Genomic DNA, 18,701 nt, shown 5'->3' on the forward strand with positions numbered 1-18,701 from the left:
CCTCTAACAGCATTACTTCTCTGAGAGTCTCATAGCTTAGTTGTAGTTTTAAAGTCCTCAGCCACTGGTCAAAAACCAGCTGCATACTTCTTTCAAACTCCATATAAGTTAGATTGGCTTTCTTTTTGAGGGTCTAAACTTTTGGCAATAGGCATTGCGTACTAATTCATATGCCCCGAGGATAGCATTTTTGGTCAGTTCATAATTTGATGAACTCTCATCTGGCAACAAGGAATAAACCTCATGGGTTTTCCAGTTAGTTTGCTTTGCAATAAGAGAAACCAGGTCACAGCTGGCCATTTTAGCTGCCTTGCTGGTTTCTCAAAAGACATGAAAAACGCTTCCACATCTTCCTCACTGAATTTTGGAATTAATTGAGCGAGTTTTAGCAATCTGGTACCCAGCCCTAAATTATGCTCCTCCATATTGACCATGCTTTCACTAAGGTTACTCTGTCACCTCCGAGTTAACTCAAGCCACTTCAGCTCTCTCTCTTCAGATTCTTTCTGGAATATTCTTTCTCTCTCCCTCTCCTGCCTCTCTCTTTTTCATGTCTCTCTCTCTCATTTTCTGCTAATTCAAGTTTCCTTTGTTCCAATTGTAACTTTGCTAGCAATACCCTCTCTGGGTCTGCTTCTAACACTGCTTCTGCTTCTTCAGATTCAAGGAAAAAATGGTTGATCACTAGCCTTAGGAGTTCAGACCTCCTAGCCTTGCCACATACCGTGATCCCACACTGCTCAGCCATTTTTTTCAACTCCTCCATAGACAGTGCTTTTAACTTATCCCAAGTTACTTCACCCTGGCTTGGAGAGCTGCTCGCTTCAGTTGCATGCATGTTAGTATTCAATCACACACAACCACAAGAAAACCAGTATTGATTTTTTGCTCCTTTTGATTGGGAACAATTTGGCTTCCCACTTCCAATTTCACTCGTTTGTCTATGGGTAAAATTCCGGATGCTAGCCCCCAAATTTCTGTTGTGACCAGGGGTGAGAAAGGTGTCTAGGGGTTTTTTGCTGTCTTCACCTGGTCTTATTGTAACAGGGTTTAATTTTTAAACACACTGTGTTTTGAGCTCCTCCTTTGTGAATCCTTGTTCACAGCTTTCCAATTATAAGGCAAAGAAGTGATACACACATGCAAATAGGGACAGAAAAGAGGAGAGGAAAATATAGTAGAGAGGGGTTTGAGGCAATATCAGAAGAGTTTCTTGTTTACTGTGCTTTCAGCTCACTTGATTGTAGGTAGTCTTGCTGTTCGTCAGGGCCCAGTGTTCTTCTTAAACCTTGTTCACGTAGAAGATTTTTCTCTCTTTGAGGTTCATGTGTTTTCACAAGAAACAGTTCTGTGGGAAAGAGATGGATGCAAGCAGGACTGGAGAGGTTCTGCTTCAGTTCCAGGAGCACATGGCCTTTCTTGAGTTCAAATTCTGTTTTTCCAATTTAAAACTCACCTAGTTGGCTGGTAGGTGGTCCCGTGACCGACTGGTTTGACCAGGTCTCTTCTGTGTATTGGGACAGGGACTGGTTCCTCATTGTTCCAACACTGTCTGTTACTATGGAAATGTCTTTCCAGTCAGGGGCTTGCCATTTTAAGCTTTACTGTTCATGTGGCGAAATAATGTGTGCCGCAGTCTTGGCAGGTGGGGGGTTTGCCTGACAGTTGAATCCTAATCCTTTGTCCTCCTATTATCCAAATTTATCCACATTAAATTGCATCTGCTGTCTCTCATCCAGTCACTTACTGTTCTATCACATCATCTGACTCAGACTTATGGCTAAATCGTCTAGAATTTTGTCTAAATACAAAGGAAAATAAAATAAAGATAGCCAAATAATCCACTAGAACTATCCTGTTTAAATTACACATTTGTAATTTCCTTGATACCAAGATTTTACAAAAGCAATAAGAAAATACCAGTATTTCTTTTTTATGTTCTCTGTTCACATGTCTTGAAGCAATTGCATTGCATCTGGATAATATGAAATCTACAGTTTTTTTAAAATTTAATAACAGTGCTTTACCAATGTCACTATCAGAGGAAGTTGTGCTTGTGACTTTCTTACAGCAATTAAAACTGTAGGTGACTGGGAAATACGGCCCCGGAGGTAGATAACCTTATTACTGACTTCAAGAAAAAAAACTATCTTATTTTTCCAGCTGGGATGACGTGTTCCTTTTAAATTTTTAGAAACACTAGTGAAATTAATTAACTTGCAGCCTAGATCCAAATTAATAGAAGCAAATCAGAGCACTAAAACTAGCCACGTGTCTGAAACAAACAATATTGCTGTGAAAGAGCACAGACTATAACTGCTGTATATGCCACACGGTTGCAGTAGAGGGTGCGCTTTTGAGGTTATAGCTGAAGTGCATTGCGAGGTGATTGTAACATGGGAAAACGTTTAACTTTTCACCACTATCATTTCTCGTTTTAGTAAGAATAAATTCTAATACAACATAGGTCGTGTGATATAAAGAAGGAAGCCAAACCCCTAAATATGGTAAGTTCGTTGTGGAAAACAAATAGAAAACGCCTGTTAGGTCTTGCAGCAGATTTAGATAGAACAAATTACATACTCAAATTACTAAAGCGAATTTGCTTCACACATCACCAACGCACTTCATCTGCCAGTACATTGGCGTAGATGTTATTGTATGCCTCCCATATTTAATCTTAGCTTAAAATATTAGGGGTGCGTAAGTAAAAGAAGCACACCTTAGAATGAAAACTGTTAATGCAAGTTCTGTTCTGACCCAAATACTGCTAAGGTGGAAATAGGAGCAATCTTAATGCGCACCTCCTTCGATGAGAGGTTCAGGATACAAAGGGCAATAGGCAACGAGTCGAAAATAAAGCGCACGTAGATTGAGTAACCCAAACAGTAGCAAGGCGAGACACACTGACTGTCAGCTGGAGAGCTGTGAAGGGGTTTATTTCCCGAGCTGCTGGGAGGTTAGGGGGAGAGACTGACTACTCCCTCCAGTTGATAAAATCTGTCTCTGGCTGTGGACTGTACTCGGTTTGGGGGAAGACACTGTCTGCTCCCTCCAGCTGATAAAGTCTGTCTCTGACTGTGGACTATACTCACTCAGTGGGGGTTTGGGGGTAGACACTGTCTGCTCCCTCCAGCTGATAAAGTCTGTCTCTGACTGTGGACTATACTCACTCGTTCTGGAGGGTTGTGGAAGAACACTTCCGGTTAGATACACACTGTGTGAGCGCTCGGCTCTCACTCGAGTGGAGCAGCAGTAAAGTAAAGAGGGGCCACAGGCACCGGCACCTTCTCATCTCCCTCTCTCCCGACTTCCTCCCCAAGTGTATCAGCTCCGGACTCTCGCTGCTGAAACTCAGCGCCAGTGTGGGTTTTCTCATCGTGCGGCTGGATTTATTTTCTTTCTGTCCCTTTTGCAAGTGGGAAGCGAGCGGGAGTGTTCGGGCTGCTGGGGTCGCTTTGTGAGGTGTTTATTTTTTAAGTGGGTGGAAGTGTGTTTCATATAGAGAGAAAAAACACTGAAGATTTGACTCGATAAGTGTAAACTTGTGGCGTTGGTCATGGCGGGGGTGAAGAAAGCCGGCTTTGGACTCTGCTTATTTGTAACCCTAGGAAACCTGGTGCACCTCAGCCGGGGGCAAGGCGCCCAAAGAGCAAATGCTGCTGGTAAGAGAAGGATTTCCAAGCTTCCTCTGTGCAATCCAGTTCAAACAAGAAGCAATTTCCAGTTTCAACAAAAACAAAAGGCCGCGCCTGTCTGATCTGTCAAGTTGTAAAGTTTGTCCTTTCGGTTTATTTTTAAGTCTCTGTCCATCTGCAGCCAGACCTGGGAAAGGGGAACAGGGCTGTGGGGGGAAAGTTTCCTCCACGTTTGCACTTTTCCATTTATTGAAGTGGGAACATTTTGTTTTTGTTTTACTTTCAAACAGAAACGTTCTCTGTTTTTTTTTAAATATTAAGCGCACCTTTTTTGAGGTGTGGAGCTGGGCTGAAGGAATGTGTTGAGGGATTCAGGAAAGTTAACGCTTCATATAGAGGCTAAGGGAGGCTTTAGATCAGCCGGTCCCCACACCTCCTTTTACTTGAACTAAATATGTGGGTTGACACAGAAATTCTGGGTAAACTGGAAATCATGAAGCATGTTATTAAAATGCATGTTAAAGCACACACTTGGCATTTAATTTTTCAGAGATGCGGTGTGCAAGTCCCTTGTTAATCTTTCACTCCAGGGGATGGTGCCTTGTCACTGTGGGGAAGGTCCAATTTGCGGTCAGTATGTCACAGGAAATCACCCTGACCCTGTTTCCTGAGAACTGGATCTTTAACAAGAAGCTGCACCATCTCATTTTAATTCAGCCACCGAATTACAGCATCATTCACTGTCCGCTTGTGCTACTGTCACTTCCCGGCGAAATAGGTCGGATCTGTTTGCGCCCGAGCTTCCCCATCTGTAGACAGTTTTCCTCCCATTGGAAAGCGGATTCATTAGCAGTGTTATGTCTACATGTTAAAATAAGCTGCGCTTCCCACTTTGCAGTAAATATTTAAATGTGCTTGCCTACCTGCAGTGGGCAATGAAATGAACTTGCTTAGATTCCCTGTCGGAGTTTCTTTTTGCTTAAACACTTGCCATGATCGAAGTACGTTGGAGTTTGAGAATTAATGTGGATTTTGACTCTGCAATGTCCGGAAAAAGGTAGTGGTCCTGGGAGTTAGGGAGCGCTGTGTGGTGTTAAACTGATCCTGAATGTTGCTTTAAATCATTGATCTGCACTCAGTGCGGCGGTGGAGATTTATCACCAGACATTGGAACAATGCTGAAAGATGGACTTGGGATATACTATTGCTCAAGATTTCTATGTGTGTCTCTCTCTCCCTCTCTCATTCAGGGACTGATTCATTCCTGTGCTTTTTTTTTGTTTTGTTTGACCAATCATCTTAGCGGTGAACGAACCGTGACAAATACATTAATTATCCATGTAAAAGCTTCTTAAAGCCCAGCGGCCGCCTCATGGTACCTCCTGTCTGAGATCTCTCATTGGTTATAATGAAGCCAACTTTTATTTTCAGCCGCTGCATTGCAATTCCACATATTGCAAGATTTTTAACAAAGGTCGGTGGATCGAATATCTGAACTATCCCAAGTTTGTTTTCTTTTGGTCGTACTTTATTAAAAAAGTTGTCTAACTGCTTGCCATTGTGCTGCTTTTTCAGGCTGCCAACACAGGCAAGTTTTTGGTTTTAAGTAAAATGGTACATGTACAAGAGTTTATCAAACTCTGCTGCAGGATTTGCCTCCTCTCGGAGCAGCAGGTAACCGGTAACATTGGTGCCTTCCGGCCAAGGCAGCAAGTTTAACACTAAACTACAGTTTAACACTAAAATAACAAACGCACCAAAATTAACTCTTTAAGTTTATCATTGGAAGAATTAATAGACCAAGAAATCTCTTTGTCTATAATTGAGTTTTAAATTATTTAGGATAGAAAATTCATAATATGTTTTTAGAAAGTTAGAAGACCTAATTACAGCAGGGGAGGCAAAAGGACTCTGTCCTTCAACTTTATCAACAGTTAATATATTGTCTTCTCTGCGCTATCTATGTTTGGGTTTGGTTTCTGTACTTGTGTGAGCTTAATCTATTTGACAATAGAGTTTATACTAATAAAGCCTTAACAGGTAGCAGTGAGAAGATCAACGTTCACATATTCCATTGACTGGGACTAGATTGCTGCAGTAATGTATCTTAAATTGTAAAAAAAAACCTCTCTATGTAAATTACCTGGGATGGATGGGGAGGTGATCCTTGATTGGTTCAGTTCTGAGGGGACTGAAATTATACTCCTAATTGTTCTATAACAAATAAATAGCCAGTTGTTGTTGGACAAATGATCAAAGTACAATTTTAACATTGTTGGGTTCAGTAGCCTGGACTTGGTTTAGCTCAATGCATAATCGTTGGTTTTATAAAACTCAGATGTATGTTAAGGTCTACAACAAAACATATATTTATATAGCACCTTCAATGTAATGAAACGTCCCAAGGACCTTCACAGGAGCATTATGAAACAAAATGACAGTGAGTCACAAAGGAGATATTAAGTTAGGTGAGCAAAAGCTTGGCTAAAGAGGTAAGTTATAAGGAGGAAAGTGAGGTAGAGAGGTGTAAGGAGGGTATTCCAGAGCTTGGGGCCTAGGCAGCTGAAGGTGCGGTCACCAATGGTGGAGCGATTAAAATCAGGGATGCACAAGAGGCCAGAATTAGAGGAGTGCAGATATTTCAGGGTTGTGGGGTTGGAGGTGATTACAGAGATAGGGAGGATACGTGATTTGGGAACAGCAACATGTATTAAGAGTTCTTGATTCATTAAAGGGCTGGTATTCTAGGAATGCATTTTACAGGTGTTTGTAGACTGGAATGCACAATTGGTGATGTCATAAATGTGATATATTTTTAAAAGATTTTTTTGTAAAGTTTAATTACAAATTAAAATGGCACAGAGAAAGATGCTTGACAAATGTTTAGGCTTCGGTAGATGCTGGAAACTTTGAAAGGATGACCTCATTTGGAATGTCGGTGTTACAATTGCTGATATTGAAATTCCACCATACAATCTGACAAATAGAAAACAAAAACATACATGTAGATTGAAAAATATATTTATTTCAAACAGTAAAGCATTTCATAGAGGGAGAGAGGATGGCTTATTACCAAAGTTTCAGTTTTCATTAAATTTATTATAATTTGGATTGTAATTCACAACTTCTAGCTGAAGTATTATCATTCTGCTCCATAAAGGGATAAGAAATGGGGTCACAGTCTTGATTTCTCATTTGTTGAGTTGTCTTAACAGCTGGGCTGGCTGCAGTGGAAGTTCACCATACAATCTGACAAATAGAAAACAAAAACATACATGTAGATTGAAAAATATATTTATTTCAAACATTAAAGCATTTCATAGAGGGAGCGAGGAAAATTAAGCTGCTCAATGCAGGTCATCCTTGTATTTGTTGCAATATTGGTAATCAACCTAGGTAAATGTCGTTTGCCTAAGCTTCATTTTGAAATGCAGTTCACAGTATAGGGTTGTTTAAAAAGAAAATCAACTACAAAATGGCAATAGGAAGTATAAATAACTGTACAGTATAGAAAAATAACAAAATTACCATTTACACACTTAACTCATCATTACGTTATCCATAATAGACTGAAATGTTAGCGATATTGGATAGTGTTTAAGTCTTTGAGAGAGGCAGTATAATTAATCAAGCCATTTACTTCAAAAGATTCAAAGCACACTTCATAAGTTTGGTATCTTAATTACAGTAACTTGCATTTTAATAGCTCCTTTTTACTATAGAAAAAAAAATCCCCACGGTGCTTCAGAGATGTAATCAAAATAAGATTACTCCTTTTAAAATGAGTACGTCTATTTTGCAACATTGCTTTCTATTTTGTTTAGTGCTGTGAAATATAATTGTAGTTATTTTGCTTTAGTAAAAACAAGCAGCTTCCCATTTTAATTTACTCAGGCATGTCTAGTGTATGGTTAGTTACGTGTGATACTAGGTTACATTGGATTACTAACCCTTGTATTTCTTTCACCAAAAAAATCGCATTTTGCAGCTGGTGATTGATTTGTCTGTATCACTTGACAGTAAATACTTACCGCAACTACTTCAGCTATTTGGGAGGCATTGCTACACCCATAAATTCTGTGAGCAATAGTCAAGCATATTAATGTGTGAAATGGTGAATGCTGCTGCTTAAAAGGATAGGGGATGCATCGGTCCAATTCTGGAATTAGGCTGGATGTAAAAATGTAACATACTTGCTGATCAATATGACTTCTACTAGGGTGGGAGGGGTGTGGAAAAGCAATGTTTAAGCTCTGCACTAAAGAAACTTCTTTAAAAAAAAAATAAAATGAATGCTGTAGTGATGAGAGCTGAAGTATTTTGTTTTGAGCATCACTAAGGTGTTAGTAGAGTGGCAAGCCTGGGAATAGATGGTAACTTCTACCGATCCACCCTGATTAACATAATCTGCCAGTATTTGTGGTAAGAAATTATTGTCCATATGGGCGCCAGGTATGCAATAGTTTTCAGATATCACTCGTGTGTGTGTATACACTGTAAATAAGAACTAACCTTGATGGATACGGTAAAATGCCCTTTTATTTTAAAAGGTTGTACTCATCTGATTGCATCATAACATATTTGCATATTTATCATTGCTTTTCAGTTGTCTCTTGTTCCCATGTTTTGTGCTTTTTTTAGTTGCCCAGGAAAGGGACACTGGGATAAAGACATTTGTGTGGATTTTTCCTGTATGAATGGAGACTGTGGGCTTAGGTCAGTGCTCTCCGTGATGTCACTGGAACAACACTGCATGATGTGACTGCAGGTGGTGGGGAAACTCTACACAATATGTTTCTTCCCAGGCTACATCTAACCAGCAGGCTTCAAGAATAATACACAGTAACTACTGGACATCTGAGTGAGACTGGTATTTGCTCACAGCAGATCTCTCCCTTTTGTAACATTTAGGATTATGTGGCAATTCAGATGAAGGCCCTTTCCTTTTAATGAGATAATTTGCTGTTTCAGGCAAATAGTTTAAATAATTGTGGGAAACATGATGAATGCTGCAACTTTGCTGGAACAGCATTTGTGTGGCATTTGTGGGAGTAATAGACTATGGCCTAGTTTGTTATGGGAAAAAAAAAGTGAATAGAAAGCCCAATGCATAAGTGCATTGTACAGTATTAACTAAACTTTCTCAACTCGAGTGCATTTTGTGTAATAAAATTTGCATTATGCCCTACTGTGGCAGTGGTCAGCTGCAAATCTTAAATCAAACTGGTGACAGAAGTTGGTAACTAGTCAGCATGTAAAAGCATTTTCAATTTTTTTTACTCTCTGCATTAGGCAGAGTAGAGCATTGCAGATTTTATTTTCTGGGTGGAAGTGCATTTGATATCTCTCAGATTTAAACATTTTGCGTGTACAGATTGACAGGAAAAAATCTGTATTTTGAATGGGAAGAAGACTTTAAAGTAAAACTGGCGAGAGCTAGCATTCGGTGGGGTGGGTAATAGCCTTACTTTTGTAAAACTTCTCCCCTCATCGGCTTGTTAATAATGGACAATAATTGCCATACTGGTGACTGGCATATTCAACATTAGCCATGCCAACGACTGTGGATGAGATTTTAACTCATTCAAGGCTTACTCTCTTTACAGAGTTAAAATTGGGTCCAGTGTAAGTACTCGGCTAACCATTATGGTAACAAATAGTTGAAAGACTTTTGCAACAAAACTGTTTAATGCCAAATAATAACAGTCTCCCAGTAATATCCTGAAATTTGGGACAATGCAATATTGTTTAAAATGATGTCAAGTATTCAAATGCTGCCCTTTCCCCTCTGGAGTGCAGCGTCTATTTCAGCCGAGATTGATCGAGCTTATCCCTACGATGGCCCTAGTGAAATGAGTTTGGCCAATCATCGCTGTTAAATTCTACAGTAGATGAATCTACAGTAAAGCACTCCATGGTATGATAAATGTTGTATTGAGTGCAATTGTCATACTGCTGCATGGAGAGAGTTTCCAATGTTGAGGCACTTCCTGCTGCAGCTGACCTGTATTTTTTAAAATTCTATCATTCAGTACAAAACAGGAAAAACACTTTGTTTCTAAACATAAATATTCTTCAACTCATTGGGCCATATTTTGCCTGGAGTTAGACTTGTTTGTGCACATTTTATTTTAAAAACATTTTTCCCACAAATTTGCTGGAAGAGTAAGCTGATAGTGCAGTGAGGATAGCAGGGCATCTGGGACCTTGGTGAGCAAAGGGGCAAACTGTATCTTCATAACCAATGAGATTAAAGGATTGAGAAATAAACAGAGGAAGGACCGAGAAGGTAGGTGAATTCAATGTCAAATCAGGTACAGAAAGAGAAATAGAGAGGAGACAAAAAAATGCCATTTAAAAAAAAAAAAAATCTTCTAAAATCACAACCTGAAGACATAATAAATACTCTGCACTTATAATTGTTGACTTTCTAGGTGAGAGTTTGATTGGCAGTCAGGTGAGGTGAGAGTGATTGCCCCTGATATCAAGGCAGCATTTAACTAAATGTGGCATCAAGGAGCCCTAGCCAATTTGAAGTCAATGGGAATCGGGGGGAAAACTCTCCACTAGTTGGAGTCAGACCTAGCACAAAGGAAGATGGTTGTGGTTGTTGGAGGCCAATTATCTCATCCCCAGGAGATCACTTCAGGAGTTCCTCAGGATAGTGTCCTAGGCCCAGCCATCTTCAGCTGCTTCATCAATGATCTTCCCTCCATCTTAAGGTCGGAAGTGGAGATGTTCGCTGCTGATTGGTACTGCAGATTGTACATTCGTGACGGCTCAGATACTGAAGCAGTCAGTGTCCATATGCAGCAAGACCTGGACAATATTCCTGCTTGAGCTGATGTGTGGAGCAAATGTTACTGGCCACTTAAGTTCCAGGCAATGACAATCCCCAACAAAAGAGAATGTAAGCATCTCCCCTTGTCATTCAATGACATTACCATCACTGAATTTCCCACTGTTAACATCCTGGAGGTTACCATTGACCAGAAACTGAACTAGTGCAGCCACATAAGTACTGTGGTTACAAGAGTAGGTCAGAGGCTGGGAATTCTATGGCAAGTAACCCACTACCCAAAGCCTGCCCGCTATCTGCAAGGTACAAGTCAGGTGTCTGGTGGAATACTCTCCACTTGCCTGGATGAGTGCAGCTCCAACAACACTAAAGAAGCTCAACACCATCCAGGACAAAGCAACCTGCTTGATTGGCACCATATCCACCACCTTAAACATTCACTCCCTCTACCACTAACACATAGTGGCAGCAATGTGTACCATCAAAAGATACACTGCCACAACTCACCAAGGCTCCTTCAACAGCACCTTCCAAACCAGTGACCTCTACCAGCTAGACAGACAAGGGCAGCAGATGCATGGGAACACCACCACCTGCAAATTCCCTTCCAAGCCCCACACCATCCTAACTTGGAACTATATCGTCGTTCTTTCACTGTCGCTGGATCAAAATCCTGGAACTCCCTCCCTAACAGCACTATGGGTGTACCTGCACCACGTGGACTGCAGCAGTTCAAGAAGGCAGCTCACCACCATCTTCTCTAGGGCAATTAGAGATGGAAAACAAATGCTGGGCTTGCAGCAACGCGCACATTCCATGAAATGAATAATTTTTAAAAATGATCACATTAAAAGGGTATTTCACTGATAATCATTGGATCTATCTATCTACATATACTCAACATGAAATACGTTAAAAGAACATTACAAAGCCTGAGTAGTGCCCCATTCTTTCTCTCTCTTTCTGTCCAATTTTCCTGAAGAGAGTGAAACAATGCTGTGTACCAAGTACCAATGAAGGAGCCATTTTGTTTCTCTAACTCATAGAAATCTATAATCACCCATCACCGCTTTCACATCTTGAATGACTCCAAAATATTTGCCTCCATTACAGAGAAAATAAATATGAATAAAATGGCAGATCAAAAATATGTGATGAATCCAAAGGTGTTCGCCAGTACCTCATTTTGGGGGACCTCCTTCATGTCCAAGCATGAGTGTTAGCAAGCTGTTTGACTGTGGAGGCAGCTACATAGTTGACCCTGTTCCTGTTCTTCCATGCACTTTCTTCCAAGAGTAACTGGATAATAATTGGATATTGGAACACTTTTATTTTTTTCCCCTTTTCAGTCTAGAATGCTGAGTCCAATTGTGGCACACCTACTGATGCCCTAGTTGAGATCCACTAACTCACCACACACATTACACATTAAAACTATCACCACGACTGATTCTTCTACCATTGGAGCAACCTCCCACTAATTTCTGAATGCATGACATAATTAAATATTAGTGAATGAGGTTTGTGGTGCATGACAACATTGTTAAGTTGCACATATCTGATGTCATTATGTCAGATATGATAGTTATTCTGAACTGTTGCTAATGGCAAGAGTAATAGTTCCCTCCCTCATAAAGAGAAGTAAATATAAAGTACACTTCCACACTTTTTGCAATAAAACATAAAGTGTTTGATTTGATGGAATGCTTTATTTTCATTATTATCCATCAAGGACCTGCCTACCAACTTTTCATCAAACTGTGATGCCTCTCAAATGTCAGTTACTCCATCGACTTTACTATGGTATGAAAGTATTATTTATTCTACTCAGGCTTGTTTAGACTTCAAACTTTATAATGTGCCAATCACAAAACTCTTGGCATAAGACGTGCCTACTGATGTCTAGTTTCATTTTACTTTCGCAATAGTATCTTCTAATGCTGTTTACAATATGAATGCAGTGTGATGCCACTTTGTCAAGCACAAATACTTGCCTGATAATCTCTGGCATTTACAATAGTGTGGCTTTCAAAGGCTGAATGCAATGCAAATATAAAGTTTGAAGATTTTTGTTATATAGGTGTAACATGGGTTTGCATTTCTGATTTTTAAAAAGTGAAAGACTGGTGAAGGTTATCAGCAGCCAAATATCATTGGAATGCTGCTCATCTCGCCTTTGTATGTTATCATTGGTAAGCACCATGTACCTGGGATTGAGGTGATGTGTTTTTTCTCCACTTTCGCAGGTGCTTCCCATACTGGGAAATTCATCGACAGTCCATGCTTCTTTCATACCATTATAAAATTGATCCTGTAAATGGGGTTTGTATGAAAAATGAATTGGGATGGCACTTGTATCCCAGCAACCTTTGCAATCCTTCTAGAAATGACAATGCTGGTGTGTCTATACAGTAGTGTGATGTTATCCATCAGGTGTTGAGGTTTAATTTTGAAGTGTGCTGAATTATGTCACGCATTTCCTGTATCGTTATGTTAGTCTCTCAAACTTAAAACAAAATGGCAATAATTAGAAGCTCAGTTACTAATGGGCAGGGTCACTGTTCAATGTGATTGAATTAACAAAATTCCAATTTCATTTATGTGGGGTTCTGCATTTTATTTCCATTTGTATTTTGGGAATCACATTCCATAGCGCTATTCATTTATATTTAGGGCTACTGGTGACTGGATAAGTCACATTACTTCTAACTGTATATTCTGGGATTTTCTTTCAACCTTACCAGTGTTTTAGGGATTGTGTTCTGCTATTCCATTCACTTTACCATGCCAACAATTAATCACTGGTCTTGTTGATGAGCAGTACAAATGAAATGGTTAATGGCTTCAAGGATTTACTGTAACCATATGGATTTCTAACGTGTCAAGGCTGAGCAAAGTGCCTAAACATCTATTTACCTCTGTGCAATGATCACTTGCTTCGCAAGCTTGTGCCAGTACTTTTCTTGATCAACTCGTTGAAGTGGCTAGGGATGGCTCATGGCCTAGTTTTGACTCCCTCCTTGCATGTTTCATCTCATTTCCTGGCAGTGAAGATAAAACTGGGAGGTTAAATGGGAATTGTTTGTGAACTCAAAGCCTTGCTATTACACTGTGGTGAAAGGGCTGAATCTCAGTTGTAATTTTAACACAAGAATAGATGGATCCCTTAAAGGAAAAACAGTGCTTGTCTCATTGTCATCTATTGTTGCTAGGGCTAAGAACTGTTGTAAATGTTGTTATTTAGCAGTCCTGGTATAGAACATTGTCCAAGATCATGATGGGAATTCAAGCATGGTGGTTAGCCTGCCTAATTTGTGACCATCTAACTTCCATCCATTTATGAATGGGCTAATTGGAATAAAGTTTTGTGTCTTCCTGGTCTTTACTTCTTGGATATTCACTGCTTCAACCAGCTAAATCATCAGGTGAGCTTTTGACCTACAATACGGTATTCTCTTGAGATTTTGTTTCTTCGCATGGTTATGACATTAAAAAAAAACTAAAAGGTGTGGCAGTTATCTGGCAAATAAGGCATATGTAATGTATATTGTTTTTAGGTAACCAACTGTGGTGCTGAAAATGGGTAAGTTTGTTTATGGAGTTGAAAGGATTCTTGAACTTAAAATCTCCACACCCAAGCCAGTTTACTTGCTCTACTTTGTAAATATGAAAGATGGAAGGAGAAAAGATAGGTTTTTTTTTGGCATGGTAAATGTACTTTTGAAACCATTCTGCAAGTTTATTTTAAAAATTCTAACAGTTCCATCTTCTGACCTTCACTGACACCACACACAATAATATTGCTCAGGTCCCACCACTGTGATAAATTTTGGAGCGGTAGCTGTAATCGGCATCTGCAGCCTTTTGCCCTTCCCCTTCAAAATCTGTGGGAGATCTGTGCACTAGTTGATGGAAACTAGAGCAAAACAATGTAAAGTTTATTTTTAATATAGAGCAGTCCCTATGCAATTTTTTTAATTGATTGCTGTATTGCAAGTGTTGCAATACACTGCAGCGTCAGTGCAAATTAACTCCTTTTGTGCATGTCCTTTGAGGTTTGCCAAGAACACACAAACTGCTGTGCTTTCCATATTTAGTTTCTTCTGTTGAGAAATGTATTCCTTGTTCTGCATCTCAAGAATGTAATGTGATATTAAAATGATCTTGCACCATCACCACTGTCAATCGCAGGTTTTGTTTTATGTTGCTGCAACTTTCTAGACATGACAACATGACAGTTGAGTCTCCCAATTGTCAGGTTGAATGCAATACTTGTTGCTGCTTCAGCTCCTCAAAAACCACAACCCCCGCCCACCGCCCCCATGCTTTTATATTATTTCAATGTGATGCATATTCTACCATATTAATGTTGCCTGTGGTGGCGTTTGAGAATGAATGCTGCTTTTTGCTTCATATGAGTACTGATCTGTAAGTAATACATAGGTTTGTTACTTGTTAGACGTGTTCATGTATACACACAAGGCTGGCATATGCAATTTAAAAAAAAATCTAAGGTTTCTGACATGAGAAATTTTTATACCTTTTCAAAATGTGAAAATTCACTAAATATCTCCATGTTTGTACCTCTGCATTTCTGGATCTATGAATCCTATATTTTACAGGAAAAGTGTGTAACAGGCACATGGGATTAGGACTACTCCTCATCCTAAGGTTAAACAACATGGACTGGTTGGGCTGAACAGCCTGTCCTTTTTATATGTTATGAGCTGTAGGCAGATAATACATCTGGTAATGTGCAGAAAATGAAAGAAGCAAAATCTTGATGCTATCTATTTAAAATGACATCATTGTGGACAAAGTCTTGGGCAAAACACTTTCTTCAGGGAAAGGAGAACAGCTGTGTGTCATTTTCATCAAGAAGACATTGTGCATAATTGATATATAAACATATAAAAATGATGGACAGGAAAAGACCAGCTGGTCGATCAGGCCTGCCCCAAGTTGTCATATTGCAACTATGATTCATGATCTCTAGTGTGACCCACCCACCAGCAGTCATGTAAATTCCTGGGAGAAGCAATAAAAAACACAGATTAAAGAAACCCTATGCCCAATTGGAGGGATAAACAGTGTGACAAATACCTGCTTTGACTGCCCCCCCCCCTGTATAAGTTGAGCTAAATGAATTGCAGGAAACCTGTGATCATGAGGAATATTGCCCAGCATCCCACCCAGCTTTTTGTTGGGTTTTGTGTTTTGATTTCATTGCATCCTTGTTTGTTTAAAAAAAAGCTACACAAGCACCCTTTTCAGGAAATTACAGCAAATTTAATAGCTTATTAACTGTTCTGATAAAGCTGGATAGGAAAAAAACAAGTGGAGAAGCGGATGCCCATTTTCAGTGGAAAATACTGCAGGTGCTAAAAATGGTGGGAAACATGGGTCAATTCGTATTAGTCGACATTTTCTTAAGAACTGAAAAATAAGAGATGGACAAGCATATTAATAGAAGCAGAAAAGGGAGTGGAAAAACCCAGCATCTGTGGAGTGATACCTGGATGATGGCTGAGATGATCTGCTACAAGTAATGAGAAGAAGCATGAAAGAAATTAGCCACATCAAAGAAACGGCTAAGGCAATGGACGACCTAAGGAAAAGGCAAGAAAACAGGAGAGATGGAAAACATAGCAAGTATTGACTAGGTTTAATATTAAATACATTTAATTTAAAACAAAAGATGCTGCCATAGCACATTGGGTCAGCCATCACCAATAAGAAAATGAACAAACCAACATTGGGCACCCACTCCTCTGCTCCCACCAGCACCATGTTCTAACAGACAGCGATAGGCATTAAGGAATGAAATTCATTTTTTAAATGAATAATAGGCGAATCGCTCTTTTCCTCTGAAGCAATGGATTGTCAGAAATTGCATGTTTTAAAATTGTGTATCCCTGTGAATTTGTTAAAAGCTTAACAATTTGCAGAGGGAAATACAATTTTTTTTCTTTAAAAGAACTGTGGTGTCTAAATTTTCATCGATTTATTAAGAACTAAATATCTTCAGCTTTTGCAAGATTGTAGGTACTACTTCCACAGGTAGGTCTGGATGTTGAAGTATTTTTTTTAGAATTAGAATTAGAATATTACAGCGCAGTACAGGCCCTTCGGCCCTCGATGTTGCGCCGATCATCTGACCTACACTATTCCATTTACATCCATATGTCTATCCAATGACCACTTAAATGCCCTTAAAGTTGGCGAGTCTACTACTGTTGCAGGCAGGGCGTTCCACGCCCCTACTACTCTCTGCGTAAAGAAACTACCTCTGACATCTGTCCTATATCTTTCACCCCTCAACTTAAAGCTATGTCCCCTCGTGTTTGCCATCCTCATCCGAGGAAAAAGACTCTCACTATCCACCCTATCTAACCCTCTGATTATCTTATATGTCTCTATTAAGTCACCTCTCCTCCTCCTTCTCTCTAACGAAAACAACCCCAAGTCCCTCAGCCTTTCCTCGTAAGACCTTCCTTCCATACCAGGCAACATCCTAGTAAATCTCCTCTGCACCCTTTCCAAAGCTTCGACATCCTTCCTATAATGCGGTGACCAGAACTGCACGCAATACTCCAGGTGTGGCCTCACCAGAGTTTTGTACAGCTGCATCATGACCCCGTGGCTCTGAAACTCGATCCCCCTACTAATAAAGGCTAACACACCATATGCCTTCTTAACAGCCCTATTAACCTGGGTAGCAACTTTCAGGGATTTATGTACCTGGATACCAAGATCTCTCTGCTCATCTACACTACCAAGAATCTTCCCATTAGCCCAGTACTCTGCATTGCTGTTACTCCTTCCAAAGTGAATCACCTCACACTTCTCCGCATTAAACTCCATTTGCCATCTCTCAGCCCAGCTCTGCAGCCTATCTATGTCCCTCTGTACCCTACAACACCCTTCGACACTATCCACAACTCCACCGACCTTCGTGTCATCCGCAAATTTACTAACCCACCCTTCTACACCCTCATCCAGGTCGTTTATAAAAATGACAAACAGCAGTGGCCCCAAAACAGAACCTTGCGGTACACCACTAGTAACTAAACTCCAGGATGAACATTTGCCATCAACCACCACCCTCTGTCTTCTTTCAGCTAGCCAATTTCTGATCCAAAGCTCTAAATCACCTTCAACCCCATACTTGCGTATTTTCTGCAATAGCCTACCGTGGGGAACCTTATCAAACGCCTTACTGAAATCCATATACACCACATCCACGGCTTTACCCTCATCCACCTGTTTTGTCACCTTCTCGAAAAACTCAATAAGGTTTGTGAGGCACGACCTACCTTTCACAAAACCGTGCTGACTATCGCAAATGAACTTATTCTTTTCAAGATGATTATAAATCCTGTCTCTTATAACCTTTTCCAACATTTTACCCACAACCGAAGTAAGGCTCACAGGTCTATAATTACCAGGGCTGTCTCTACTCCCCTTCTTGAACAAGGGGACAACATTTGCTATCCTCCAGTCCTCCGGCACTACTCCTGTCGACAATGACGACTTAAAGATCAACAACAACGGCTCTGCAATCTCCTCCCTGGCTTCCCAGAGAATCCTAGGATAAATCCCATCTGGCCCAGGGGACTTATCTATTTTCACTCTTTCCAAAATTGCTAACACCTCCTCTAAATGGATAAAATATATTTTTGCCACTTCATTAGCTAAGGAAACACTAGAGCATTTTTCATATTCATTAAATTAGAATTAAATTAGATACAGCTGCACAATTGAAAACTGATTAGCAGAGAATAATTTCTCGAGTAATTTTAGATCATATTAACTAGGACTGACCTATATTGGATATGTAAATGATTTGAGCCTAGAAATTGTTTGATATATTAGCATACAAGCATTTTGCATGTTTCAGTAATATTTCTGTATCTGCTTTTTGTTTAAACAGAGGTGATATAGCCTGTTTAGTTTAAATTGGTATAGTTTTTGAATAGCAAGCAGAGGAATGCTGTTGTCTCTTCCCACCCAGTGCACTCCATCACTTTAACAGCTTCCAGTTTCCTGGCCCTAATCGTTTCCTTTTCATTCTGGATGTCCACCAGGATGGTCTGAGAGCTTTCCACTTCTCTCTTGAACAGAAGCCCAGCCATTCCCCATTCCCCATTCCCCATTCATCACCCTCCGTCCGACTGAAACTATTCTCGCATTAAACAACTTCTCCTCTGACTCCATTCACTTCCTCCAAATAAAAGGTATTGCAATGGGAATCTGTGTGGGTC

At 39.9% G+C, this 18,701-nt stretch overlaps 1 protein-coding gene across 1 annotated transcript in view; it reads left to right on the forward strand.

Annotated features, from left to right (window-relative positions):
* Positions 1 to 3,224: 3,224 nt before the first annotated feature.
* The window catches only part of LOC137348185 (plexin domain-containing protein 2-like), a 455,424-nt gene continuing 439,947 nt past the window's right edge, over positions 3,225 to 18,701 (forward strand). Inside the window, exon 1 of the mRNA XM_068013514.1 lies at positions 3,225 to 3,665. Coding sequence (XP_067869615.1) covers positions 3,560 to 3,665 — 106 coding nt within the window. The 5' untranslated portion in view covers positions 3,225 to 3,559. The remainder of the gene's footprint in view (positions 3,666 to 18,701) is intronic.

Source organism: Heterodontus francisci, chromosome 2 (assembly GCF_036365525.1).
Source record: "Heterodontus francisci isolate sHetFra1 chromosome 2, sHetFra1.hap1, whole genome shotgun sequence".
Lineage (NCBI taxonomy): Eukaryota > Metazoa > Chordata > Chondrichthyes > Heterodontiformes > Heterodontidae > Heterodontus > Heterodontus francisci.